The 25,678-nt window shown below is 55.8% G+C and overlaps 2 protein-coding genes across 12 annotated transcripts; one reads left to right on the top strand and one right to left on the bottom strand.

Annotated features, from left to right (window-relative positions):
• Positions 1 to 610: 610 nt before the first annotated feature.
• C21H3orf18 (chromosome 21 C3orf18 homolog) lies at positions 611 to 25,190 on the bottom strand. Of its 8 annotated transcripts, none has more exons than XM_044754461.2 (6): positions 9,151 to 9,916; positions 7,135 to 7,522; positions 6,566 to 6,652; positions 4,132 to 4,157; positions 3,456 to 3,603; positions 611 to 2,190 (listed from the first exon to the last, which is right to left on the bottom strand). In XM_044754461.2, exons 2-6 carry the CDS (start codon positions 7,366 to 7,368, stop codon positions 2,110 to 2,112), a joined length of 576 nt encoding a protein of 191 aa, XP_044610396.1. In that variant the 5' UTR covers positions 7,369 to 7,522; positions 9,151 to 9,916; the 3' UTR covers positions 611 to 2,109. The 8 variants fall into 8 exon arrangements, with proteins under 8 accessions (XP_044610396.1, XP_044610397.1, XP_044610398.1 ...); XM_044754462.2 differs by having other exon boundaries at positions 7,135 to 7,398; XM_044754463.2 differs by having other exon boundaries at positions 7,135 to 7,387.
• On the top strand, positions 10,111 to 21,357 carry HEMK1 (HemK methyltransferase family member 1). 4 transcript variants are annotated; one of them, XR_011496250.1, is made up of 11 exons: positions 10,111 to 11,016; positions 12,034 to 12,411; positions 12,702 to 12,793; positions 13,118 to 13,211; positions 17,665 to 17,799; positions 18,130 to 18,194; positions 18,447 to 18,496; positions 19,427 to 19,535; positions 20,413 to 20,508; positions 20,612 to 20,793; positions 20,949 to 21,357. XR_011496250.1 is itself a non-coding variant. In XM_014840532.3 (11 exons), exons 2-11 carry the CDS (start codon positions 12,187 to 12,189, stop codon positions 21,040 to 21,042), a joined length of 1,074 nt encoding a protein of 357 aa, XP_014696018.1. In that variant the 5' UTR covers positions 10,861 to 11,016; positions 12,034 to 12,186; the 3' UTR covers positions 21,043 to 21,357. The 4 variants fall into 4 exon arrangements, 3 of the variants coding, with proteins under 3 accessions (XP_014696018.1, XP_070348446.1, XP_014696015.1); XM_014840532.3 differs by having other exon boundaries at positions 10,861 to 11,016; positions 20,680 to 20,793; XM_014840529.3 differs by having other exon boundaries at positions 10,915 to 11,903; positions 20,680 to 20,793.
• Positions 25,191 to 25,678: the final 488 nt, after the last annotated feature.

Raw genomic sequence — 25,678 nt, 5'->3', positions numbered from 1 at the left:
CCATTTATGCTTGCCTGAAGGCTCAGCTTTCTAGGGGAGGGTCTGGATGTCACTTAGAGTCCTGGTTTGTGGAACTTTCAGTACTAAAATTGGGCAGTTGTGAGAAAACCAGGACAGTTCGTCACCCTAGTGTCATTTTCCTCCAAACCCTTCTGAACCCTGCAGGTGGGTTCCACACACATAACCCTTATGGCTTCCCACCCTACCCATCCCGTGTGTCCTTGTGTTCTGGGAAAGACCACATTATTTTGTTCCCTTTTGTTTCAGACCCAGCTCCTTTGGGTCCTGAGGTGCCATACCTCCCCCTGGCCCTTAGGGATCATGCTCTCTCCCTCCTCTGGTCCCACAAGGTCCTGTCCAATTGGTTTCACCACCCAAGGGGATGGCAGGCATTGTGACCCCATTCCACAGTTAAGATGCAAGGCTCCAGAGCAGCCTTGAACTCAGGACCAGAGGCATTTCATCAGAAAGATCAAGGGAAACCAACTGGGCTGCCACCTCATAGCTGGGATCCAAGTGACTATCCCCTGCCCCCCAGAGCCCCTCACCCATCCTGCTACTCCTGGGGTTTCACACCCCAAGTGTCACAGGCTCACACTCTCTTCGTGTAAACATCTTAATTACATCTTTAATGCTTTCACATGGAGATGCTGTGAGTTAAATTACAGCTTCTGTGCATTCTAAATTACCCACAGCCCTCCAGTTGGCTCAAGTGCTAACATATTTATAGCATCTAGAGGAGGGAATAAATCCAGAATCTTCCCCATGTGGGCCTCCTAGGCCCTCACATCCTGACACGTGGTATTTGCCCAACAGAAGATTTGTACATGCCGCCCCCGTGTCCCCTCCAACCAGCGGAGGACCGAGAAGGTGGTGAGGCTGAGCATAGGGGCATGCTTCTGTGCATGCTCATGTGCGCATGCATGCCCAGCATAGAAAAAGTGCCCAGCTTTTGGGGTCTGGCTTGGCCCAATGTCTTTCCCAGATCCCCTAGACTGGTAGAATTCCTGAGGGGCATGGCGTGGGTAGACAACGGGTGGGTGGGCTGTGTGATCAAAAAACAGACTAGACTTTTTAGCTGTTTCCCAAGGGGTCATCCCCACCCCGTTTCAGGTAGTCAGAACATCCTCTGCTGGCCCACAGCCTGTGACTACTGCCCTCAGACCAATAGCTTCTCCCCCAACCCCAGATCTCCAATATACACCAGGACAGGGAACTGTTTTCAGAAGCAGGTTCCCTGGCTTTCAGAGCCCAGAGAAGAGATGTGGTGGGCAGCAGAAGCCTTGCCTTTGCGTCCTTCTCCTTTCAGTCCCTGAACATCAAAGGCAGAAAAGGTGGCTACCCTGATGCTCCTCCACATACCATGGGGTGGGGGTCGATTTGGAGGGTAAAGCCAATGCAGAGGGTCTCCATCCTGGCCCCTGTGCTGGGACAGGCCCACACGGGCAAGTGGGCACATTCATGCACATGCATGAGGCCTTTCTGCAGGTCTGGGCACTGCATCCCTCCACACCAGTTCCCCCTCTTCCCCCTCGGCTCCCAGCCTAGCTTGGGTCCAGCTAACAGCTGGCTGCCAGGGAGGGGTGGCTGGGAGACCTCATGGGCCCTCTGGAATATGGATGGATCTTGGGTACAAGCAGCCCTCCTCCTGGCATCCTTGCCCACTGGGCAGTTTTAGCTCCATCCCTGGGCCTCTCCCAGGGTGCCACCACACCCTGTCCCCAAGACCTGGGTGGTTGCCTCTCCCCATCCCAGAGGAGGCTCTAGATTCCAAATTTCTCCACACATTTCCTCTACATTAGAGGAGCAGACCCTGATGTGAGGGGTCTGGGCAGGACACAAAGAAGCCAGCAGTGACTCTCAACCTCCCTGACATAAGGGATGCCCTCCATGCCAGGGCCCTCAGATCAGGGATCATCACTGGCCACATGCCCAGCCTGGCCAAGGGCCTCTCTTATAGCCTGGAGAGTCAGCAGGTGGGTCCTCGGAACAGCTGGGGCCTTGGCACTGCAGGTCCTGAGAGTAGGTCTTAACAATCACGGAGTGGGCAGCTCTGTGGGCACTGTGGCAGGTATCTTCATCAGAGGTCCAGGCCTGTTCCCAGGCCACTCATGCATGGATGGCATTGGCTACGTCAGTGAACACCAGCCGGCTGGGCCTCTGCAGTGGGCCTTGAGAGGGGAGAGTGGTCTGCAGAGAGACAGTCAGGGGCTTCAGGGACCTTGACAAAGGCCATGCACTCCCTGGCCCAGTCACCTCCTCCCTTGCTTCCTGGTGTCTGCTTGTGCTTGGCACCAGCTACACCTTCTGCCTGGAATGCCCTCCCTGCAAGCTCAGCCTAGAAATATGACCTGGCCCCAAGCTTCCTCCCCCCACAGCCATCCCTGGCTTACCCTGCCACCTCAGGTGGCTGCAGTACTTACCCTGTGGGCCCAGAGGCTAGATTAATTACGCATACACCACTCTCTCCAGCAGAGGGGGCTCACTTCTGCACCCCCTAGCCCCAGCACAGGGCTGGCACAAGGGAGGTACATAGGAAACTACTGTCAAATGGTCAGTAGTCCCATGGGCTGGATGGACCAAAGTTCTCAGCCCAGTTTCCCGAATATCCCAAGGGGGAAACACGTCCTGATCCAAGTTACACAGAACTTGGTGGCAAAACTGGGGGTCTCCAGACTCCCAGCCTGGACTCTTTCTGAATCCAGTCTCCCAAATCTGTCTCTGGAAGGGCCAGACCCCGCAACAACCTGTGGGGTCAGGGCAAGGAGGTATGTAAAGGGGCTTTATGGGTCTGGGAAGACCAGGCCTCCTCATGCTCTGGCCCTTGAGGATTTTGGGGACTGGTGGCAGGTGGCCAGGCAGCCCAGTGGCTCTGGCAAGATGACCACACAGGTACTTGACCCTTTGGACATAGGAGGCCAGTCTGACTGGGGTCTTCACCTGCCAGGGATCTGTCAGTTACTAGGAGCCCACCAGTCTACTCTGAGATACCACTGCCCCAGAGTCTGACCCCAACCTCAACCCATTCAGGACCAGGGACCCTCAGGCAGCAGAGGAACCCAGGGTCTCAGCCCCCAACAATCTCTCCCAACAGTCCTCTCCTGCTTTCCTAGCCAGTACATGGGGGCACATAGGGCAAGATTTAGGATTTTCATTTGTAGATGAGAAGACTGAGGCTCAGAGAGGCCAATGGGGTTTCCAAGATCACCAGGCTATCTGGGCACAGCCAGGCTGGACCCCAGGGCTGCCCCAGCCTAGCCTTGTGCAGTGAGTCCGTGGCTGGCCATGGAGCAATTCTACCAATTTCTAAACAAACCTGACAAAACCCATATACCCGACAGCTGTCACCTGACCACATGGCAGCTGCTGCAAAGCTGTATGAGAAAGGAGGGAGGGTGGGGGTGGCAGAGTCCTGAGCAGGCTGCAGGCTGGGTGGGGAGCCTGCTCATGCCCACCTTGCCCTGTGTGGCCTGCGCGGAGGCAGCAGCCTGCACAGAGGCAGCGTCCCGCCCGTATTCCAGCAGCTCCTGCTCCAGTTCATCTTGTTCCTCCGTGGGGTCAAAGTTGTACATGGGCATGAGCTGGTGGCGTAGCTTCTCAAGCCTGGGGGTAGGGGCAGAGGCTGCTGGGGACAGGGAAGCCCCTTCCCCTCCCACCAGCCCTCCAGGCCCTGCCTGCTGACCAGCTGAGCCACAGCACACAAACATGTTTAGGGTCCTAAGATTTCCCTTGGGATTAAATAAAAGACATTTTCATACCCATAGTACCAGCTTGACCTCTCAGATGAGTGGCCTGCGAGGGATAGTTATGCACTCCTGGGACCAGAAGGGCCCATGAGCCACAGAGCTGTTGTCCATAGGGTGCACGGGGACTGCCTAGACTAGGGCCTTGTGTGATCCACAGCCCCCAAGCGGCCTGGGTTGGGGGAGGGAAGTTGGTGGCAGTTAGCTCAGGGCAATGGGGCAAGTGTGGCTCAGCCCTCCCCAAGGGAAAGTGGTCATCCCCAACCCAGAGTGGGCAGAAGAGGCCCTGACCAGGGAGGGGGCCCTGATGGTGGGGGACTGTCCTTTCCCACCAGCATCCCTGGGACTGTCCATGGGCTGGAGTTTGGAGTGGCAGCTGGGGAGTTACCTCTTCTTCTTCCTGATGTACAAAACCTGCAAGAGAATGAGCAGCATCAAATGGCCAGGAAAGGAGGCTCTGTTTAACCCAGCAGTCCCCCAGAAGAGGGGACTTTCTGAGGCTAATGAACAGGAGAACTGTGGCTCCCCAAGTCCTCAGGAACCTCACCCCAGAAACACATACATCCTTCATTTGCGCCTCCCTTTGATGTTTATTAGATACTGACAGTGCCTAGACTCAGAGGTGGGGAGCAGGCCTGCCCTCGAGGAGCTCAGCATAGGAAAACCACACAGTCAGGCCTTGCCGGGGGGCTGGTGGGCCCCATCTCTGCCAATACTGCTTGTAGCCCCAGGAACTCAGCACCTACCTGGGGCTCCTCAGGACTGAAGGGAGAGGGGAAGTCTTCGGCACACCCCCTCCCCTCAACTCTCTCCAGGCCCAAAGTCATGTATCGGCAAAAAGAACAGGGACAGGCAGTGGCCAGACTCTGCAGGGCAGTGACTATGCAAGGCTCTGGGTTGGGTTCCTAGGGCTTCCATGGGAGGCTGATGGCCCTCAGTGGACAGGGGCTGGAGAGGAGGGCCTGAGGCCCTGGGCATTAGCCCAGGCCTAACTCCAGAACCTTGAAGCTGGAGGAACCTAGGAAGGCCCCTGGATCCTAACCCCCATTGTACCGACTTGAAGATAAAGGCCTAGGCAGTCTGAGATACATCCAAAGCCCAGGGGCTCTGGGCTGGAGCAGGAAATCTGGCTACAAAGCACTGAGGGGAGGGAGGAAGAGGGTGAGACTCAGGTGACCACCTGGCAGGGACTCTAGGGACCTCTGCCACCATCTCGCTCTTCCTTAAACTGGAGGTTTCTGACTACCAGGAGCATGACCACTTTTGTCTGGGGGAAAGCCACATCCCTAGAGTCTGTCCCAAACCTTCTGTGGTTCCCACACCCTTTCAGGCCCACTCACAGCTTGAATTTGGTTTGGTTTCCAGCCTGACTCAGAGCTCCTTCTGTTGCTCCCTTCTGAGGGACCCCAAAGCCCTGGAAAGAAACTGAGGTACCCCTTGCTCCCCAATCCCCTCCAAGGGGTCACATGTGGGCAGTGCCCCTTGCTCTTCTTTGGGTGGGATACAACAGGAGCTTCAGGTTTCTTGCCTGGCCCCTACCCACCCTGAACCAGTGGCTCCAGCCCAGCACCCTGTACTCCCTCGCCTCTCAGCCCTGCCCCAAACCCTCCTCCCTGCCCTTGGCCCGGTGGTACAGAAGGATCTTCAAGAGAGGCCAGAACCTTTATCCAATCTCTACGCCTTGCCTCTGCTGCCCCCTCTGCCCCAACTATTTACACCTCCCCCACACACATACCTTCCTTTTCAAATCTTCCCTACCCCTCACCATTCAGCTGCAGCCCCATCTCCTCCAGGAAGCCCTCCATGCTCCTCCTGTGTGAGGCACACAGCTTGGTATTGATTTTTCCTCCTTGTACCCAGCATGACCTGGCTCATGGTTGGCATGAGGTGAGAGGAAGCAGCACTCAGAAAACATCTCTGGACCTGTCCCCTGGTACCCAGGAGCTGTTTCCTGCCCTCCACTGCCTTTGCCTCTTTAACTCCCTGCCTCTCTTCTTTTGACAAGAAGGCCGTCCACCCTGGCCCTTCAAATCTTCCTCTAGAACAAAGAGTAAGGCAGTCCCTCAAGTTCCTGGGACAAAATCTTTCACCAAGAGTTACAAGGGCAGATTCTAGGCCCTGCTTTGCACCTGAGTTTAGGATGTCTTGGTCTGCTTAACTGCTGCAGGGGAAACACTGGCGTTCTGCCTCATCCCCTACCCAGGAGACTGCTGAGGCCCCAGCCTCACTCTGCGTGTTGCATCTTGGCCCTGTCTGCTGGCCAGCAGTAGTTCCCTGGCAGCAATCTGGAAACTGCAGGGCCCATATGGCGACCTCGGTTTAACAACAACTCCAGCCAGGCCATGGAGGGAACATCCATACCCCTATTTGTCAGAGCAACATGCTTTTGAGCCTAAGGCCAGCCATCAGAGCCTGTGAGGGGCAGTAGGCAGGATGCCACCATTGCCAGGCCCACTGGGGGACCTCAGATGCACCCCTACCCTTCCTGGTCTCAGCCTGCATGATCTCCAGTGATCCCTCAGTGACATTTTGAGTGTCCAAGTATCATCTTAGGGGGAAAGCCTGTATCTTCAGGGGCAGACACCAGATCTGGAAGCATCATATCCACCATCGGGATGGTGCAGCTCTCACCCCAGCTCACCTCCATCCTGATATCTGCCCAACTCTGCCCCTTCTCATGACACTGAAGCCAGGCCTGCACCTTGAGGTCTCAGCTCTAATGTTGCCTCCTCAGTTGTCCCTGACTGCCGAGCCTAGAAAGGCCCCCTGCCCAATTCCCCAACCCAGTCTTCATGGGCTTCTCTGGGCACCCTTGGTTTTACCTGTCTCCCACTCCCTGAGAGAACCACAGGGCAGGAGCTTCTCTCCCTAGTTCCTGTGGTCCCAAAGGCTTGATCCAGGGCAGGTGCCTAGTAAATAATTGCCAAGTAAATAAAGGAATGAACACTGCCAGCAGCCTGCCATGTCCAGAGCATCCCACCCAGACTCTGCAGCCCACGATCTATCCCAATCACCTTCTGGCCTCTACTCTTATTGCATCCCACACTCACTCACCTCACTGTCTGCCTGCTGCTCACAGAACCTCCTATCTTCTCTAAACTTCTGCCCATCAGAACCCCCCACCTGGAACACCCTCCTCCCCAACTCCTCTGTGACCTTCATGGCCCAGCTCAAAATGCCATGTATTCCTCAGCACCTTCTCTGGTTCTTCCAGTCAGAGGCAGCCTCTTTGGTCTCTGGGCCCCAATGCACAAATCCCTGGGGGAGGGGAAGATTGCACTATCATTAACAGACAATTGTCTTCTGATTAGAATCTCTAATTTCTAAACACTGACTACCTTCCTCCAACTGAGGGCCATCTGGGCCAGCCCCAGCCTGCCCCAGCTCTCACCATGGCCACAGCCAGGCCAATCACTGTGATGATCCCAAAGGACAGAAGCATTGTGCCCACGCCGGCCGAGCCACCAGCCACATTAGGGATTCTGGTGTCATTAAAGCTGGTGGCTTCTGGGCTGAGGGTGGTGGTCTCAGAGGCTGGCCCATCTGTGGCAGGCTCCAGGGCAGGCTCCAAGGTGGGTGGGCGGCTGCTGAACCAGCCCCTAGCAGACGGAATCCTGGAGTTCATGCTGCCTCTGAGACGGCCCCTGCTGAGAGACTGCTTGTGGTCAGTCAGCCTGCCCAGTCACTTCTGACATCAGGAGTGTTCCAGCCTGTGGCCCCCACCACCCATGCTGGCAGCCACCTCCTTGGATAAAGGGAACTCCCTGCCTCCGTGGGTGCTAGAAAGGAAAGAATAAAAACATGAGCCTGAGGATGGGACTTGGTTGTGAGATGAAGTCTCCCTAAGTTCTGAAGGCACTGGGGAAATAAAAGTTCGAGGGCAAGGGCAAGTTCAGGGAACATCAAGACATGTGCTTTACATATCCATGGTTCCCATGTGGATTTAGGAACACAAAAATGAAGCCCTGCTCCCTCTTTGTGGGTAGGATGATCATAGTGAACAGACTTGGAAGATATGAAAGGCAGTGGGGAGGTTAGAAAGAAAAAGTTTCTTCCCTGTGTAATACCCCACCTCCACCCCCTACTCCCCACGCTCCTCCCCTCCTCACTCCCTGCCCCCCCATAGCCCTCACCTCCTGCCCGGGGAAAAAAATACTGCAGCTTTTTCCTTTTCTGGAGGGAAACACTGGCCCAAGGGGCAGACAGGCCTATCTTTGAATTCCAGCTCAGCCACTTAACTGGATGACCCTAGGCAAGTGTCTCCAACTCTATGTCTCAGTTCTCCTGAGTCCAAGGTGGGGATATTAAGAATGCCTCCCTCACAGGGTCATAGGGTCACTGAAATGTCAGGATGAACCAGTCCCCAGAAAAGACGTAGCTCAGCATAGCCTCTGCCCACAGTAAGCACCCAATAAATGTCAGATCTTCCCTCTTGTCCAACCCAGTTAGGAAAGGGGGAGCCACCAAGCCCCTGGACCCAGCCCGCTGTGTGGTCCAGGCTGTGCTTGGAGTGGGGGTGGGGACAGGTGCGGAGAGACCAGAAGACAGGAAGGAGAGGGAGGTTAAAGTCAGTTCCTCTGGCAAGGCTTCTCTGCAGGCTCTTGGGGTCATTGGATCCCCTATAGGAGAGCTAGGGGCTGCCAGGGACAAGGAGAAAAGCAAGAGAAGCATATCTTCTGAGGCAGGGATGGAACGCCATCAGGGATGGAACTCTGACATGCTTCTCCTCCCCTTCCCTCCTCCCTCAGGAGCAGAATATGGGAGATATATCCAGCCCAGGATGTGGCTTAGGTCTTCCCAGGCCAGAGGGCCCGGGTAAGGCAGGATGGGAAGGGGCCCCAGCCAAGCTGCAGAACGGCAAGCCTAGGGAGAGGAGGGATACACAGCTCATGCTGCACACATACCTCCTTGTGCTAGCTCGTGGGTATATGTGGGTATATGTGGTCCCTCCCTGTGCAGGTGCATGGGTATGTGTGAGGTGTGCACACACCCATGACGGCCCCTTAGGAAGGGGCAAGCGTGACAGAGGGACATGGGATGGGAGAGGCTCATCCCTCTCTTCCCTCTCCCTCCACTAGTCTGGGAACACCAGGAGTCCCAGATTCTTTCTTGGCTCTGCCACTGACCCCAGGCGTGACCTTGGGGCAGCCCCTTAACTCTTGCTCTGGGGCTCAGTTTACTCCTCCATCCAGAGGAGAGAAAAGGCCCTGCTCATCACTGTCCGGGACTGTCTCAGGATTCAAACAGCAAGAGAAGGAAGCCAGGGTGAAAGGGGTCGGAACGACCTCTGAGAACCCGCATTCCGTTCTCCACCGAGTTTCTCAGTCCTCCCTGCCCCAATCCCCATCCCGCCTCCGCGACTGTGATTTCTCCATTCTTGCACAGAAGCGGCGACCTCAGCACTTACTTAATCCTCTCTGGGGCGCGGAGCTAGCCGGAGAGGCTAGGGGTGGTGGTGACCGGCAGGAGGCCGGGGCGAGGGGTAACCCCCAGGCCCCAGGATGAGGGGTGGCGGGTCCAACCAGAGGACCGCCCTCTCTGTCTGCTCCAATCCGCGGGCTGGGCCTCGCTACGGCCCACCGCCCGCAGCTGCGAGCACCTGCTGTGCCACCTTGGGCCGGGACAGGCAGGGCAGGGACCCACGGCGGGTCCGCGACGTTCCAGCGCCCCTCCTCGCTGCGCGCTCCTTGGCCCCGGCCTCCGATTGGTTGTCAGGCCCAGAACCCGCCCGGCATTGGCCCGCTCGCCTGTCGCTCGGATCTGGTCCCGTCCCCAGCAGGAGCCGGGAGCCAGGTCGCAGTTCTCGGCGACCACCCCTCACTCCCCGGGTCCTGTGCCGGAGTAGGGCAGTGGACCGTGGGTGGCCAGCCCCTTCCTGGGCAGAACTCGGGCCCCCGGCCGGCAGGGGCTCCACCTCCGCCAGGACACTCGCCCTCCCATAATGCAGGCGGACGCGCGAGGCTTGGGGAGAGCACTGGACTGGGAGTCCTCAGGCCTGCTTTGAACTCTGGCTCTACCTTCTACTGGCTTTGTGATCTAGAGCAAGATGCGTTCCCTCCCTGGGTTTCGGTTCCCTGCTCAGATGGGCTCGTGATAATGACACCCACCCCGGGCAAGAAATGGGGCATCTTCAGAGAAGTTGGGAGCGGGATGGTATTATTATTGGAGTCGTATTATTGGGCACCCCAACTCAGGCAAGTCTACATATACGCCTCACAGCCTCGATCCAGGGCGAGATCGTCTGAGGGGAGGGGCCTTCAGATACCATCTAATCCTCAGGTTTTCAAAGGAGTTCATGGGGATTACTGGAGAACGTTGTTAGAAACACAGATCCCCGCAGGGCCTCAGGTCTGGAATGGAGTCCGGGAAACTGCATGTTTAATAGTAGTTTAGTTATCAGTGATCTAGTTAACAATAGATTCTGGGGGCAGGGGCGTTGGCAGGCCACACTTTGAGGGATTCTGCCATGAATTTTATAGAAGGAGCAACTGAGGCCCATCGAGGGCCAGGCACCTGGACAAAGCCTCGCGACGAGTTGTCAACAAAGTCAGCATTCAAACCCTAGTTTCCTACGTCCGGTTTCGAGCTCCCTGCTCCAAATCCTAAAAGGCAAGCTAGAGTCAAGAGCGACGCTGAGGTCCAGTCGCCACCTGTCCCCGCCCGCACTCAGCGCAGCTCGGGACTCTCCCTCAGCCAGGTCTTGGATACTGGGTCCCGCCCCCAAATTGGTACCCACCCCCAACACTGGGACCCGCCCACGTGCAGCTCTACCAGCTCGCAGGTTCTGCTAGGTCACGCCCCTGGGCGTCTCGCCTCAACAGTGGAACCCAGGGCCGGCTGATGACAGGTCTCTGTTCGGGTTGGTTACACACCGCCTCGGCTGGGTACCCAGACGCCAGCTCGGAGCAGTCACTGCAGGCTGGAAGCCTTATCCCTGCCAAGACCTTCAGGAAGACTCGCTGGTCCGGGTCCCGAGGGAGCAACCATACACGCGTCCATGCACGTTCCGGTCCACTGTTCCTAAGGGCGTGGTGGGCGTGGCGTTCACAGCCTCCACTACTGCCGGCCGAGGCCTCCCAAGTGGAACCCAGTGGCCCTAGGAACCCTGGAGCTGGGCCACGGGGTCTGCCCGAGCCCTTTCTCAGCTGCGCCGACCCCGGAAGCAGGGCTTCGGAGGGAGCTCGCCGCGGACCCACGCCCGTCCCGGAGCTCCGGGCCGGTTCTCCACGTCCGCGGACGCGTGGAGGAACCCTCAGGCGACTATGCGCTACAGGTGGGGCTTGGGACGGGGACGCTTGGACTGCAACACCCTCGAGACGCCCTATCCCCCGATGGACAGGTGGGAGACAGGCTTGGAGAGAGGCGACCTCGCCTGGGTCATTAACGAAGCCATTCGGGACTGAGAAGGAAGCTGGGCCCTTGACTTAAGGCTTCAGCTCCTCCTGGGGCAGCGCTCAGGTGAACAGAACCGCCTCTGAAGTCCAGAGGACCTGGGTTTCGGTCTTGCCTGGCACATTACCTACCTGGATCACTTTGGACAAGTCGCCTCCCATCTGGGAGCCTCCTTTCCCTCTTTTATTGTCTCTGAAAATGTGGCCCCTAGCAGATCCTCAATAAATGCTAGTTTGGACCTTGGTCAGTGTGAAAAGAAAGGGGACCACTGATTCTAAACCTTCAGTTAAACTTGCTTGTTATAACTTAAATATAAAATGAACAGATTTTGTAAATTTTTTAGCTGGCAATTTATGCTAACATTTCAGATTATGGGTTAAATTGGGGAGGTGGTGTTTCAGCATACAAATCAGTGACAGGGCATGCAAAATGTCAAAAGCGAAACTCCCAAGCAAAGGTGATCTCCTCCCACTTGAATTACTAGTTAAGAGCATATAACACTGAGTCCCTCCTGAGTGTTCACCTGGCTCCCAGGCCCTTGACATTCATTGACTAATGCACTGTTTGCTGTGGAATTGATGTTATTTTCCTCATTTTTATGGATAAGGAAACTGAAACTCAGAAATAGTGACTTTCCAAAGATCACACACATCTGTCCAACCCCTAAGCCTCGGTGTTGACCCACCACCAGCCCATTTATTAGCAGGGACTGCTTCAGCCAAAAATGTGAAGAAAACACCACTGGCCAAGAGAAGAAGAATCAGATAGGTGGGTGAGGGTCTAAAATGGAGTCAAGGAGGTGACAGAGCAAGAGTATGCCCTCTCTCGGGCAGCAGATACGAGGGGAATGGGTCACATAAGACTCAGCTGCTTTCCTGGTTCTCCTTCCCCCTTCCAGGGTGGCAGCCACATCTGAGGACCAGAGCCACTTTGAGGAGCCAGGATCTGTGACCTCTGCTGGTCCAGCTGGGACCAGTGACTATTCTAGCATCTGACATCACCAGGAAGACTTGGGGACCTGGGAGTGCTCAGAGGAGCCTTCCCCTGAGACATGAAACTTTGGGGCCGAATGCTGTGGGCCCTCCTTTCTGGCTCGGGGAAGAGGGGAGGTACTCGGGGCTGGGCCTCCAGCTCATGGCGACCCCATCTGCCTCTGGCTGGGTTGAGTGCCACAGAGCTGGTCAGCCACTGGACGGCAGTCTTTGAGAAGAGGGGCATCCCTGAGGCCCGGGAATCCAGCGAGTACATTGTGGCTCATGTCCTTGGAGCCAAAACAGTTAAGTGCAGTGTTGTCAAGAGGGTAGGAAGGAGGGGGAGAGAGGACTTGGGGAAGAGACATTCAGGCTTTTCTACCCCACTGAGGGTGCTGAGTTGAAAGCCATGGGACTTTTCTGAAGGAATGTCTTGGGCAGATACTTATTCATTCACCCAACAAACTATTACAGTGTGTGCCAGGCATTAGGGATTCAAGGATGACCAGAAGTGGCCAGTGTTGGGCCCACAGGCATTATCCACATAAGAAACCTGGGTCCGGGGAACCAGCCACTCACATTCTCTGTGGGACAGTTTCAGAGCCTGAGGCCAGTACTTTGGACCCAGCCCCTGACCCCTTGGCAGCTACAGTGCATCGAGGAGCTGAGTAGCCGCCGATTGCAAAGGTGAGCATTCATGGGCCAGACCTGAAGGCTCTGTGTGGGGAGCAGGGGTCCAGCTTCCCCCAGCCCCACCAAGTTCATGGTCAGGGAGGAGGAAAGTGTCCAAGGACCAGGGAGGTGTTGAGACGACAGAGTGAAGAGAGGGGAGTCAGGATAGTAAATAGGAAGAAGGAAGGGAGGGAGGGAAGACCTTGTCTAGGAGTCCGAGGCCACAGGAGACATGACTCTACCTGACACTTTTGTCCACAAGTGGTATCCCTCGATCCAGGGATGGTCCTGTTGGTCTAGGCTCTGGCACTGATGATCACCCAGCTGCCCCCTTTGTAGGATGCCTGTGCAGTACATCCTTGGTGAGTGGGACTTTCAGGGCCTCAGTCTGAAGATGGCGCCCCCAGTGTTCATCCCTCGGCCAGAAACAGAGGTAGGTGTGCCACCGGGCTAGGACACCTGTTTTGCCCCAGACTTCCTCCAGGGGGCGGTGGGGCCCCATGACTGCTGTTTTTAGAGGCAGTGCCCTTCCATAGTGGTGTCTCCTGACTGGCTAGGTATGTTGGGCTAAGAAGACAGGTCTCCTGCTGGCCTTCTTGACTGTTCTCACATCCCAAGCCCCCAGGGCTGGCAGTGCATCAGGGTGCCCCAACTAGTGCTGCCCACCAGGTGCTTAGCTTGTTCCTGTCATTTCCTTAGGAGCTGTCCTGTGGGCCCATGGCCTGCCTAACCCACGGGAAACAAATGCCCTTCTCCTCCTCAGGAGGCCTGAACAAAGTTGAGAGTCCTCCAGTTGGACATCTGGAAGCCTGGTACAGCTTTGCAACCATGGGCAGGTCACTGCCCTCTGGTCCCAGATGATGAGAGGGTTGGGCCTTCACACCAGGGAATCTGTGACTTGGTGGTCCTTTTAAATCCACTGTCTGGTCAGTAATCAATTGTGTCCCTCAAATTACTAGGACTGGGGAGTGTGTAGCCCCAGAATATTGTCCCTTGGTGAGGCACCATGATCCTGGGAGAGATGCTTTCTATGGCCCTTCTTGGGCTTCCGCCTGACCTGGTAGGTGGCAGAGCTGGGAGCCAGAGAGAGCAGAGCAGGTGGATGGGACTGGGTGGGGGCTGGTGGGCAAGTCTGGTTCTGAGAAGGAGTGTTTCTAGAAAGGCACCTAGTCACACAGACATTTCTGGGAAGGATCAGGTTTCATCCATCTGCCCCAGACAGGGACACAGAGGCCTTCTTCACTTTCCAGCCAAGAAACCCTCAGACCCCACTCACCCCCACATCTTGCAGTTGGGAGGCCAGGTCCTCACCTCACTGCCCAGTGTCAGTAGGAAGCCTGAGACCTTGCTGAAGTCACAAGGCTGCTGAGCGGGGAGCATGGGGACAGCACTTGCACATCCTGACTCCCAGGTCAAGGCCCCATGCTTTACATGGGGCTGCCCCATCTGGCATTGGATGAGCTGGAATAGGTTGCAGAGACTCAGAGAAGGATGTGGCCTGCCACTTACAGACTTTTGAGAGGCCATCCTGTGGGCTCCCCCAAGCACGTGACCTCTAGCCAGGAGGTCATTCACTATCCCTTAAGGCTGCCAAGGGGCAGGGCATGGGAGGGAAGCTACCATGATGACCTTTAAGTCCTCTCAGAGCTGACCTGGCACCAGCCATATGTTCCAGTGTTGAGTGTGGACTTCCAGCTCCCATGTGGGCCCCCCCGCACCTTTCCTGGGTAGGTCTGGACCAAGAAAGTAGCTCTGCTGCAAGGGGCAGGGAGTGGGGAGGAGGGAGGCTGCGGTTGGGAAGCTGGGTCCTTACATCACTGTACAGACATTTCTCAGAACTTGCCAGGTTCGCCCCAATGTGAAGCCGCATTGGGGGTGTCTTACCAAGAACTTGAGAGGACGTGGCCTGTGGCAGGAGTGGGGAGAATGGGTGCAGAGGAGGGATCACAGTGCCTGCGTTCTCTCTATCCATTGAAGGGCAGTTTCTGATGATAGGTGCAGAAGTCTGAAATGCAAAGTTGTAGGTGGCATGTGGCCTGACGAGTTGGGTTTTCCCTGGGGGTGGGAAGGTGGCTCAGTCCCCTGCCTGGCAGTGTATACAGTGGGAAACCCAAGGCTGGGAGTGTGAGCCATTCCCACGCAGGCTGGTGAGGTGAGGCACTGTGGGGTGTGGGAGACTCAGTGCCTTGTATGTGATTGGATTGAGGGAGGCAATGCCATCTTCCTGGGCCTGTCCTACCAGGGATATAATCATCATGGAGGGTGCTCATGGCACCCAGGTCCTGCTGAGGCCTTAGGCCAACCTCTTGAGGGGGTTGTGGAGTCTTGTTGAGGCATTGGCTCCAGGCAGAGCTGACAACTGCCTGCTCCCTGCCTCCTTCCCACATACCCATCTGCCCCCACCCCACTATGTTCTTGGATTCTTCCCTTGTTCACCTGGAAAAGGTGCCCTGGATCTGTGACAAGCTTGGCTTTCAGCCTCCCTTAAGGAGCCTCTAGCTTTAGGCTGAGGAAGGTCCTTCACTGGGTAAGGAAGAGAGAGTTTCTAGACTTCTTGGGGATGGTCTTCCTCCCTATCCTCCAGGTGGTCTCACAACCAAGATGATTCTCCCATGGTCTGAAGCATAGGGGAGAGGCTTCTCCCTTCATACCCTGCCCAGTCTCTTACCTTCACACCCTGCCCAGGATGGCCATTCACTTATGTGGCGTGTCTCTGAGGTTGGGGGTGTCTCTGTGAGGTGGCTGGCCAACATGGCTGGCTGAAGGGTCATTCTCCAGCCAGAGTAGGTCTGTCTGTGGCCCGGAAACCAAGAGAAGCTCACACTGCTGACAAGTCTGAGCTAATCCTGCCGGCTGCTTAGTACATGGCCTCACCACTGAAACCACAGGCTCTTGGCCACAGCCTTAGATTGCTTACTCTGTGCCAGTCCCAGTGCTGTGGGCCCAGCTTGCTGCCAGCACCCCAACAGTCTCCAGTAGTGCCTGGGAGCGAGTGAGAGGAAGCCCTCTCTGGTTGAAGCCAGGCTCCCTCACCCATAGGCAATAGTTTGTCTGGTGAGGAAGGGGCTTGGGACAGGAAGGGTTGGACCCAATGGCTAAGTTCTACCTGTCTCGGATTTGGTACCCTGGGATTTGGGGAGCCCATAAGGATGAAATGCTTTTTGGGACTCAGCACTGAGGAGCTTATGTGAAAAGTGGATCTGAGTGATCTGGAGCCTTCTGCTCCATTGGGCCTGACTATTGATATTTGGGGCTTGGGGGAACCTGGAGGTCTGAGACTCAGAGAGTAGCTTCCCACAGCCACTGAGAGCTTGCTCAGCACTTGAGAAGTAGCCAAGAGGCCCCTCTGTGGGCCAAGCCCTGGCTGTGGGAGACACTGCGGTAGGTTAGATCCCTTGTCTTGCCATCATAGAGTCTTCAGTCTGGTAGGAGAGGCAAACCCCATCCTAGACCTTAGGCTCCCGGTGAGGAAAGCCATGGTAGAGAGAGCCTGGTGGGAGGTTGAGGAAGCCTTCTGGAGGAAGTGGACCTCTTTTCAGATGAGGGAAGCACCCACCTGCTGACCCCTCCACCAGTTCCCTGAGCCAGCCCTTCCTGGCACCCCAGGAGTCTTGAGCCTCTTGGGGAGCCTCTCCTGCCCTCATCCAAAGGGATGCCTTTGAGAAGGGACTACACTGCTCTTTCCCTGCTCCATATGTGGCTACTTGGGCCCCTACTTACTACTGGTTAGAAACATTTTGGCCAGGGCCGGCCTGGTGGCACAGCCGTTAAGTGTGCACGTTCTGCTTTGGCGGCCCAGGGTTCACTAGTTCAGATCCCAGGTACGGACATGGCACTGCTTGGCAAGCCATGCTGTGGTGGGCGTCCCACATATAAAGTAGAGGAAGATGGGCACGGATGTTAGCTCAGGGCCAGTCTTCCTCAGCAAAAAGAAGAGGATTGGCAGCAGATGTTAGCTCAGGGCTAATCTTCCTCAAAAAAAGAAAAAAAAAACATTTTGGCCTTTGGGCAGCAGCAACCCTCCGCCTTCACCTTTACCCTATATTGACTCCCATGCAGTCTGTGGAGGTGGCAGATGAGCAGGTGAGACTTGAAACCATGTTGGTTACAAAGTGACTGTCTGAAATTGTTCCCCTGCTGCCAAGGCAGGTGTGGTGCAGTCAGGCACCTCCCATCACGCCATGCACCTCACCCCATGCCCTGTGTGTGCCATAGCCCCCTTTAGACCTGGGGCTCAGGCAGGACTGTTTTCTCCCTTTCCCCCAGTCATGGGGATTCCCTGTCCGTTTGGCCTAGGATTCTCTCTGGGGGCCTCCTACGCTCTCTCTGTGAAGAAGCTGGGGACACACTGGCCCCTGATTCTGGGCCACCATGAGCTGCAGGCTAGGCTTCAGGTGGCACCTTGACCCCTAGGCCTCAGTTTCCTCAGGGGCTGGTTGTGAGGATCCAACAGATTCGTACAGGGGAAGCTCTGGAAGCAGGGCCAGGCACAGAGGGAGTGGCCAGGAACCATCAGGTATGGTTCTTAGCATTGTTGTGAGCATAAAACAGGAGGATATCTGTAAAGGGCTTAGCTGGGGTTTATTGAACACTCACCATGTACCCGGCATGGGATCAGTGCTTCACAAATGCAGTTCTGATTAATCCCCCTCACCTGCCAGTGAGGTGGGTTATCCTCAACTGTGTTCATGTTTACACATGGGGAAACGGAGGCATGGAGAGGCAGAGTGACCTGCCCGTGGCCTCAGCTGACATGTAGTTCAGACTGGCTTTGGTTACCCCCACTCCTACATTGACACAAAGGCTATCTATGCTTTAGCCTCTGTGCCAAGACTTCCAGGGGCCAGGTCAGCACTAACTCTGATCCAGACCCCTTTGCCACCCAGGAACTGGTTGAATGGGTACTAGAGGAGGTGACCCAGAGGTCCCACGTGGTGGGAGCCCAAGGTGGCCCCCTCATCCTGGAAGTGGGCTGCGGATCAGGAGCCATCTCCTTCAGCCTGCTGAGCCAGCTCCCTCAGGTGAGCCCCCTCTGTATCCCTCCACCCCACCCTGGGTAGACTGACTGGCACTTACTGTCCTTCCTGCTGATCCCTTCCCCACCTGTCTCTGCTAGAAGCACTTGAGGGGAAGTGACTAGAAATAGGGGGACCAGGCTGTCCCTAGGCACCATGATCATAGCCTCTAACTCCCATCCACTTCTGTCTGGCCAGGCCCTGGCCACAGAGTGGGAAAAGCTGTTGGGTATTTCCCTCATCTTCCAGTAGGGGTTGGAGGAGCACTCTGGTCCCTAGGCCTGGCTTCTCCCATCACCTTGCATCCCACGTACCCTTGGTTTGTTCTTGGGGCAGAGCCGAGTCATTGCTGTGGATAAGGGAGAAGCTGCCATCTGCCTGACCCATGAGAACGCTCAGAGGTAGGCGGGCTGGGGGGACCAGAGGGTCAGGGTAGGGGGAGTCGGACTTTGGGGCCTGATCAACCCTATTCAGGTATCAAACCCACCAATTTCCACTCTATGGGTGTAGCCTGACATGGGTTCCACAGGGTTACAAATGGACAGTGAGTACCAGGTATCTTGCTGGTCCAAGAAGGGTTTATTCTCCCAGTCCTTGTAGCCAGGGGTAGGAGTCTGCCCTCCATGCTCACCCTCACCTTCCCATCTCTCCAGGCTTCAGTTGCAAGACAGGATTCGGATCATGCCCCTTGATGTGACCTTAGGTACCTTCCCCACCCAACTTCCCTGGGGTGGGGATCCTGGGTATAGGTGCTGCTGGGTGGATGAGGCACTCTGCGGAGATGGCGGGAGGGCTTCCCCAACATGCATTCACACACACATGCACACGCAAGGGGTATCTCAGGCCAATCCTTGCTGAGGACAGGCAAGTCCCTTTTGCCTCCTGGGCTGACCTGACCCATGAGGGGACCAGCCACAGGGTCTTTCTTATCTTCTAAATGCCCCATAACTAATGAGTTTAACTAGGGCTTGATGGTGTTAAGAGATAAGCTGAAGCTCAAGAGAAAGCCTTTAGGACCAAAGTACTTGATTGCCATCCCTGCCCTCACCTGACCCAGGCATGACAGCTTGGCCATGGCCTTTAAAGAGTGTCCTTGGGGTTCTGGCTCCATCATGTACCTGCAGGATCCTTGAGCCTCATGTGTCCCCTCCATGGAGTGTGATAATACCTGGTATAGCACTTGGCAAAGGGTGGGACCAGTAAACAGAGCCACCAGAAATCGACTGAGTGAGGTTGGGCCTGCTCTGCATGCACTCAATCCATGCTGGCTGTGAGGCAGAGTGTGGCATGCCCAGTGGGGCTGCAGAGGACAGAGGCTCTTGATTTGCCCAGGCAATCAAGAGGGCTTCCTAAAGGTGACACTTGAGCTGAGTCTTGCTGATTGAGGAGGTTTTTGACAGGAAGAAGAGAGGGCAAAGACATTCGAGGTGAAGGGCTGGGGTGTCAAAGCATACACATTCCCAGCCAGGCTGCTGGCTGGGGACCTTGAGCACTAGTCTGTAAGTCTGGCTCCTCAGGTCCAGAGACAGGCCCACAGTGTAACATGGGGAGAGGGACTACCCAAGGGACATGGTGGCAGGTGGAGCTACCACCCTTTACCTCTCATTCTCTGCTGTTTTCCCTTTGCCCACAGAGGGGAGCTGGGCACACTTTGTGCCCTGGGGCCCCATGGACCTCATTGTCAGCAACCCTCCCTACGTCTTCCACCAGGACATGGAGCAGCTGGCCCCTGAGATCCGCAGGTGCAGAGTGGCATGGGACAGGGAGACCAGGCCTGAGAAGGCCTAATGGAATGGGTCGGCCCTGGAGGACCACACCATCAAGAGGGACAGGGAGGGTGGGGGCGCTAAAAGGGCCAGTGGTATTGAGAGAGGCTCACTCTGGAGCTCACAGACCTCCTTGGGTTCAGCTTCTGCCTTCCTATACAAGACCACTGGACCTCTCTGAGCCTCATTTCCTACCTCTGAAAGGGGAGTGATAGAGATTTGCAGGGCCATAGGGAAGACTCAGTGATGACTGAAATATCAGATGCAGTGCAGCATACATAGAAGGTGCTCAAATGGGTGCATCATTTTACAGAAGACTGAGGCCCAGAGAGGGAAGGTGCCTTGTCGAAGGTTGTGTGGGGGCTTAGCAGGAAAGCTGGGCCTAAGTGCTCCAGGCTTTGCACTGAGCCATCCTGTTCCCAAACACGGGCTAAGAACCAGGGGTAGCCCAGGAGCCCCTGGACGAGGCAGCGGTAATGTGGGTCAAGGTACTGGCTCCCCCTTTCTGGACTCTCAGGCATGTCAGGGCCAGTTCCAGCATACACACATTGTTTTTCCCAGACCATGAACAGGAACAGCCTAGTTGTGGGGAGACCCTCATGTCATGGGGGCTGTCAGTCAGTGAGAGTCACTGAGCATGCCCAGCACTTCCTGGTAAGGTGCTGCCTATAGGAGGTTGGGGAATCAGAACTGCCATCATTAGAGGGCCCCCTCCTCTGAGTCCTCAGACTTTCCTCTCAGGCCAGAGTGTAAGTTCCATGGGACTCTTTTTGGGGAGGGCCCTGCTTAGCTTTCCCAACCTTTCAGACGTACCCTATCCAGGCTCTCACCTCCCACTTGTTTTCCCTTTCAGCTATGAAGACCCAGCAGCCCTGGATGGTGGAGAGGAGGGCATGGATGTCATTACCCACATCCTGGCACTGGCATCTTGGCTCCTGAAGGACTCTGGGTATGGATGGAGCGGGTCTCCTTGGTCTGTCCCCAGCAGCCTCCTCCCTTCCCACTGTGTACTGGGCCTACCCTGGCAGTCATTCTGTCCCTACCCCTCCCAGCCTGGGCAGCCCAGAAATGCAGGTCCCAGCACTGCCTCGTGGAGCTGACCCATTTCTCCCTAATGTAGAAGCATCTTCTTAGAAGTGGACCCAAGACACCCAGAGCTCATCGGCAGCTGGCTTCAAAGCCGGCCTGACCTATCTCTTGATCTTGTGGCTGTGCGCAGGGACTTCTGTGGGAGGTAAGGCCCTGTCCACCCCCGAGCCCCGAAAGGTATGTTGGTCCTTCCACTCAGATCATCCACAGCTCCGGCTGTGGAGAGAGTGTACTATTTCCACTTTCTGCTCATTCCCCACTGCCCAGGCAGTAACTAGCCCCTTGTCCTTGTCTCCTTAGGCCCCGGTTCCTGCATATCCAGAGGTCTGGGCCACAGCATGGCTGCCCCACAGATGCCTGGCCAGGGCCCCAGCCTCCCAGAGTGCCTGGCTGACACTTCCTCCTGGAATGCTACTTGGAAGGAAGTGGATGGCACCTTCCAGAACCCCAGATGCTTGTGGCATTTCCCATGGCTCTGCGATTCCACATGCTCTATGTTTCTAGGAGACTTAGGAGTAGTCTGCCTTCCTGGGGTGGCGAAGAGCAGGGGCATCCATAGTTCTGCTCAGAAGCTGAGCACACCCAGATTCCCAGTCTGGCCCCATCACATCACATGATGGCCAAGGGCAGGTTGCCAGCTATTTCTGTGGGTGGAAATGCTCTGGGCATGTTGGGAGATATGGTCAATAAAGTGTGGAGAGACCGACAAGTAGTGACCTAGTGTTTTGTTACCATGATTTGTGGGTCCCCTCACCCCTTTCCCCCAGGCAGTGCTGGGGGTAAGGGCTTCCTTCTGGTGGTCAGTCTCCCACCTGGTGGAGACGTGCGAGAGCAGTGTGGAGGAAAGCATGTGGGTGCTCCTTTTGGCCTTGGATGCTGGGGACTGGCACTAAACATCTCACTTTAAGGGTTGACTTAGCCCCCCACTGCCCTGAGGGTGCTCCCGCCACTTTGCTGACTGGGTCTAGGCTGTGAGCACAGGAACCTCATTGAGCCTCATCAGGGATGGCTGCCCACTTCCTGGAGGGTTGGGGCTGAAGGTCCTTGCTGCACAGTTCTGGGGTCATATGTCCACATTCATGTAACTGAGTCTTGAGCCAGTGAGAGGTGAGCAGGACTTGTGTTTACTTTTTACTCCTATACCTTTTAGCTAAAACATCCCTTCCAAGTCAACTTGGAGTTTCAGATAACCCATCTGTCCCTGGTTGTAGCTGGGGAGAATGAAGAGCTGAGACAGTGGGCACCGGGTTGTGACCTCCATTCCAACTCTACTCTTTGCAGACTTGCGGCCACCAGGAGCCCTCAAGGCTCAGCCTGTCTGTCCACAGTGACGTCAAACCTCCAGGTGGGCAAATGCTAATGTGAGCCTGCATCAGGGTGAGTCCTGGGGAACACAGCAGACCAGGCTGGCTCCTTCCTCCAGACTCCTCCACTCCCAACCCTGGTACTTTCAAGGGCCTGACTTGGTGGTGCGGTGGCCAGAGGCAGTGTGGTCTGGTGGGCAGCATCCTCTTCTAGAGCCAGGATGCTGGGTTCCAGGGCTGTGTCTTGCAGTGGGACCTTCGGCATCTCCTTTCCCTGCGAGAAGCTGGTTCTTCTGGCTCCAAGGCCAGCACAAGGTGGCAGCTTCATTTTAGTCTCAGAGTGCCACTCCCCAGGCAGGAACTCCCCAAGGGAAGATATGGCCTGCTTGAGGTAGCGTGGTGGGAGGTGGCCAAGTGAAAATGGGAAGTTAGGTCCTTGCCTTTGGGAAGTCTATATTGCTGGAATCATTCCTGGCCTGAGTGACTCCTCCACCGTGACTAGGGGTTGCATTTGCCTGAGCAGAGACTACGCAGCATCTGCTAGAGCCCTGATATCCTGCCCCCTGCCCAGACCCAGCTGCGTGGACCCTAGGCTGCCCCTGGCTTCCCTTGAAGAGGAGCCAGGGCCTCTCCCTCATGGCTGCTCCAGAAGGAACCTGAGAAGGTGAGGTGAGGCACAGCCAGAGTAAAGCTCCTGGGTTTCCAAGCCCCTCTGTGCTCTCAGACCTTGTCTTGCCTAGGGCATCACCCTGTTGACCTTCCTCTCCTCTGCCTGTGCCCTTTGGCTCTTGCTGTCTTCAGTGGCATCGAGGGCAGCTGCCCTGATCTCCTAGCAGTCTGTTGCCCCTTTGTCACACAGCCTGGGCCACACCTCAGCCAGTGCTGGCTTCCCTGATGGTCTCACCCGCTCGGCTGCAGGCCCATTGTGAGGAAAGGCCTTGGCAAGCATGAGGGTATGGCACCCCAAGAGAGCATAATGATGGAGAGTGACAGTGTAGGAGCAGCGGGGGTCACTGAATCAGGAGCCACGCTTGGGCACAACTTCCTTCCCAGAAAACTATGAGGCTTGACTCTCCTGAGACTGGTGGGGCAGGGCCTCCAGCCTTCAGCCACTGGCTTGATTGGGCCTCGGACATTGAGCTCCAGTGTTGGAGCAATGTCAGCCTGGGTGCAGATCCTGGCATCTGCCTTTCACCAGGATGTGACATTGGGCAGATGATTTCACCTCCCTCAGCCTTGGCTTCCAAGCCTGAGAAATGGGACCGAGTGCTTTATCTTAATAAGATGATTGTGAGGAGCCCAAGGGCTGCACCTTTTATGGGGCACTGAGAGTGTTTCCATTGCCCCCCTTGGAGGGCAGACACAGGGAGGGCCCTGTCCCCTCATGTGTCTGTCTGGTGCTCAACAGCAACACAAGGCAGACATAGATACGGCGGTCTAGAAAGGAGGGAAGGCAGGAATTTATCTTAAGCTCTTGACTTCTCTCTGCTCTCTGGAGATGGAGCCACCAAGAGGCTAATAGCCTGGCAGCCCAGATCTTCCCTCAGCCCCTCCTCTCCCTCCTTACCAGGGCCTGAGTGCCCTGAGGTTCAGGCCACATCAGCCAGTGGCTCCAGCCCAGGGAAAGCCAGGCTCACCTGCCCTATCTCCTCCCTCCTTCCTGGGGCCAGAGCCAGAGCCAGCTGCCTCCTTTAACATGTGTCATGGAGCCCTGGGGGCAGAATGGCAGGAAGATCTGGGGCTGAGTCCAGGCTCTGTTGGCCCTGAGGTCTTGAGGGATGTGTCTGCTGCCCACCCAGCCACCTTCAACCAGAGCCCTGAGCATGGCAGAGGGGGCAGGGGGGTCCCTGATCAATGTACTCTGGAAGAACAATTTCATCCCCTCTTTCCACAGTGGAGGAAACTGAGACTTTCCCTCACAGTTGGATGCTTTTCCCAGCTGCCTGTGTGTTTCTCCATGGGGCCCATCTAGCTGCTTTATTGAAATGTGCTGCCCAAACTCTTTCTGCTCTCCCGCATCCCTCTTGGACTCTGGGCCGTTAACTGCTCCCAATCCCTGCCCTAAACTTTTGGTTGGCTCCTCATGACCTGAGTGTTGTCTCTGTGTCCTGCAGAGTCCAGGCCTGAAGAGTAGGGGAGGGTGACTATGAGAAAGGCCCTGGGGACTCCTCCCAAGGCCCCATCCGTGCTCTGAGTAAGCTTCCATCAGACAAAGTGTTCCACTGCTGACTGGCTCTGAGAACTTCAACTTCTGTAGGCCAGCACGTTCTTCCCCATCCACCTTTGGATTCTTTTCTCCACTGCCCTAGACTCCAGCCTCCCTGTAGAATTCTCCATTCCCTAAACACATCTCCCTCCTTTTGCCCACCTAGTGCACCCCTCAGAAATGCCCTTGCCCACCACTACCAGTCCAAATCATCCTGTCCTTCAAGCTCCAAAGCAAATGCTGTTGTCTCTGGAACACTCACCTGACTGCTGTGTTCTCCTGGCCAGCCCCTAGCCCATGCTTCTGCCAGCACCAGTGATATTATGCCGCATGCATTTGGAAACCTTCCTGTCCTTCTCATCTCTCTGGGGCTCCATGTAGGTCTGGCGTTCCTCAAGCTCAGTAAACGTCCACCAATAAGCCAACAGTGGGTGCATTTTCTAGAATGGAGCTGGAACTTCCCGTGTGGCTCACATCTGACCTGACAGCAGCTGTCACATTTTCCAGTCAGCAGGGAGAGGAAGCTGTGAGGGCCTGGCCTCCCACCCAAGCCAGGCAGCTGTTCTAGTTGAGCCATGGCCACTTCAGGCTCAAGTGCACCTGATCTCTGCATGGCGGCCATGCCAGGAGTACAGGCTGTCCTTGGCGGCAGCAGAGGCAGGCGCCTGTTTCTTGGAGCTCTGGGCCCCAGCTAGCCCCCAGCCAGAGTGTCGGCCAGAACAGTGGCCTGATCCCCCCTCATGACTCTCAGTCCTGGATAAGCCCTCTGGATGGGGCTTGGGACTGGTAAAGCATCCCTACCCCTCCTGTGGTAGGGAGAATAATGGCCCCAAAGATGCCTACATCCTAATCCCCCAAATCTGGCAATATGTTAACCTTACATGGCAAAAGGAAGTTTGCAGATTTGATTAAGTCAAGGACCTTGAGATGGAAAGAATATCCAAGATTATTCAGGTAGGCTCAGTGTAATCACAAGTGCCCTTGTAAGAGGGAGACAGGAGCATCAGAGTGAGAGAAGGAGATGTGATGATGGAAGCAGAGGTCAAAATGATGTAGTTTGCTGGAGGAAGGGGCCATGAGCCAAGGAATGCAGACATCCACTAGACACTGGAAAAGGCAAGGAAATGGAATCTCCCCTAGAGCCCCAAGAAAGAATGCAGTCCTGCCAACACATTGTTTTTAGCCAAGTAAAATTGATTTTGGATTTCAGACTTCCAAAAACTATAAAATGATAAATGTATGTTGTTTTAAGCCACCAAATTTGTGGTAATTTGTTACAGCAGCAATAAGAAACTAATACAGATTTTGGTACCTGAAGTGAAGTGCTGCTGTGATAAATACCTAAAAATAGAAGTGGCTTTGGAATTTGGAAATGGGCAGAAGCTGGAAGAATTTCGAGGTGCGTGATAGATTGCCTTGAATACCTCTTTTCTGAGAGGCGAGGTGGCTGGGGGTGAGGTTTGGGGAACCCTCCTCAACCTGGGGACCTGAGCTGCCCAGGCCCCTTACCCACATGTCTA

The sequence above is a fragment of the Equus asinus genome, chromosome 21, assembly GCF_041296235.1.
Source record: "Equus asinus isolate D_3611 breed Donkey chromosome 21, EquAss-T2T_v2, whole genome shotgun sequence".
Classification (NCBI taxonomy): domain Eukaryota; kingdom Metazoa; phylum Chordata; class Mammalia; order Perissodactyla; family Equidae; genus Equus; species Equus asinus.
Note: the sequence above shows the minus strand (reverse complement) of the source record. Positions and strands in the feature narration are given on the sequence as shown.

Excerpts from the sequence above, each read along its gene's own strand:
- HEMK1 (XM_014840532.3), top strand. The coding sequence starts at position 12,187 with ATGAAACTTTGGGGCCGAATGCTGTGGGCCCTCCTTTCTGGCTCGGGG. Across the intron at positions 12,794-13,117 it reads AGTAGCCGCCGATTGCAAAG|GATGCCTGTGCAGTACATCC; the intron begins GTGAGCATTCAT and ends CCCCCTTTGTAG. Across the intron at positions 19,536-20,412 it reads CTGGCCCCTGAGATCCGCAG|CTATGAAGACCCAGCAGCCC; the intron begins GTGCAGAGTGGC and ends TTTCCCTTTCAG.
- C21H3orf18 (XM_044754460.2), bottom strand. The coding sequence starts at position 24,780 with ATGGCCGCCATGCAGAGATCAGGTGCACTTGAGCCTGAAGTGGCCATG. Across the intron at positions 4,158-24,420 it reads CAGGAGAACACAGCAGTCAG|GTTTTGTACATCAGGAAGAA; the intron begins GTGAGTGTTCCA and ends ATTCTCTTGCAG. Across the intron at positions 3,604-4,131 it reads TACATCAGGAAGAAGAAGAG|GCTTGAGAAGCTACGCCACC; the intron begins GTAACTCCCCAG and ends CCCTACCCCCAG.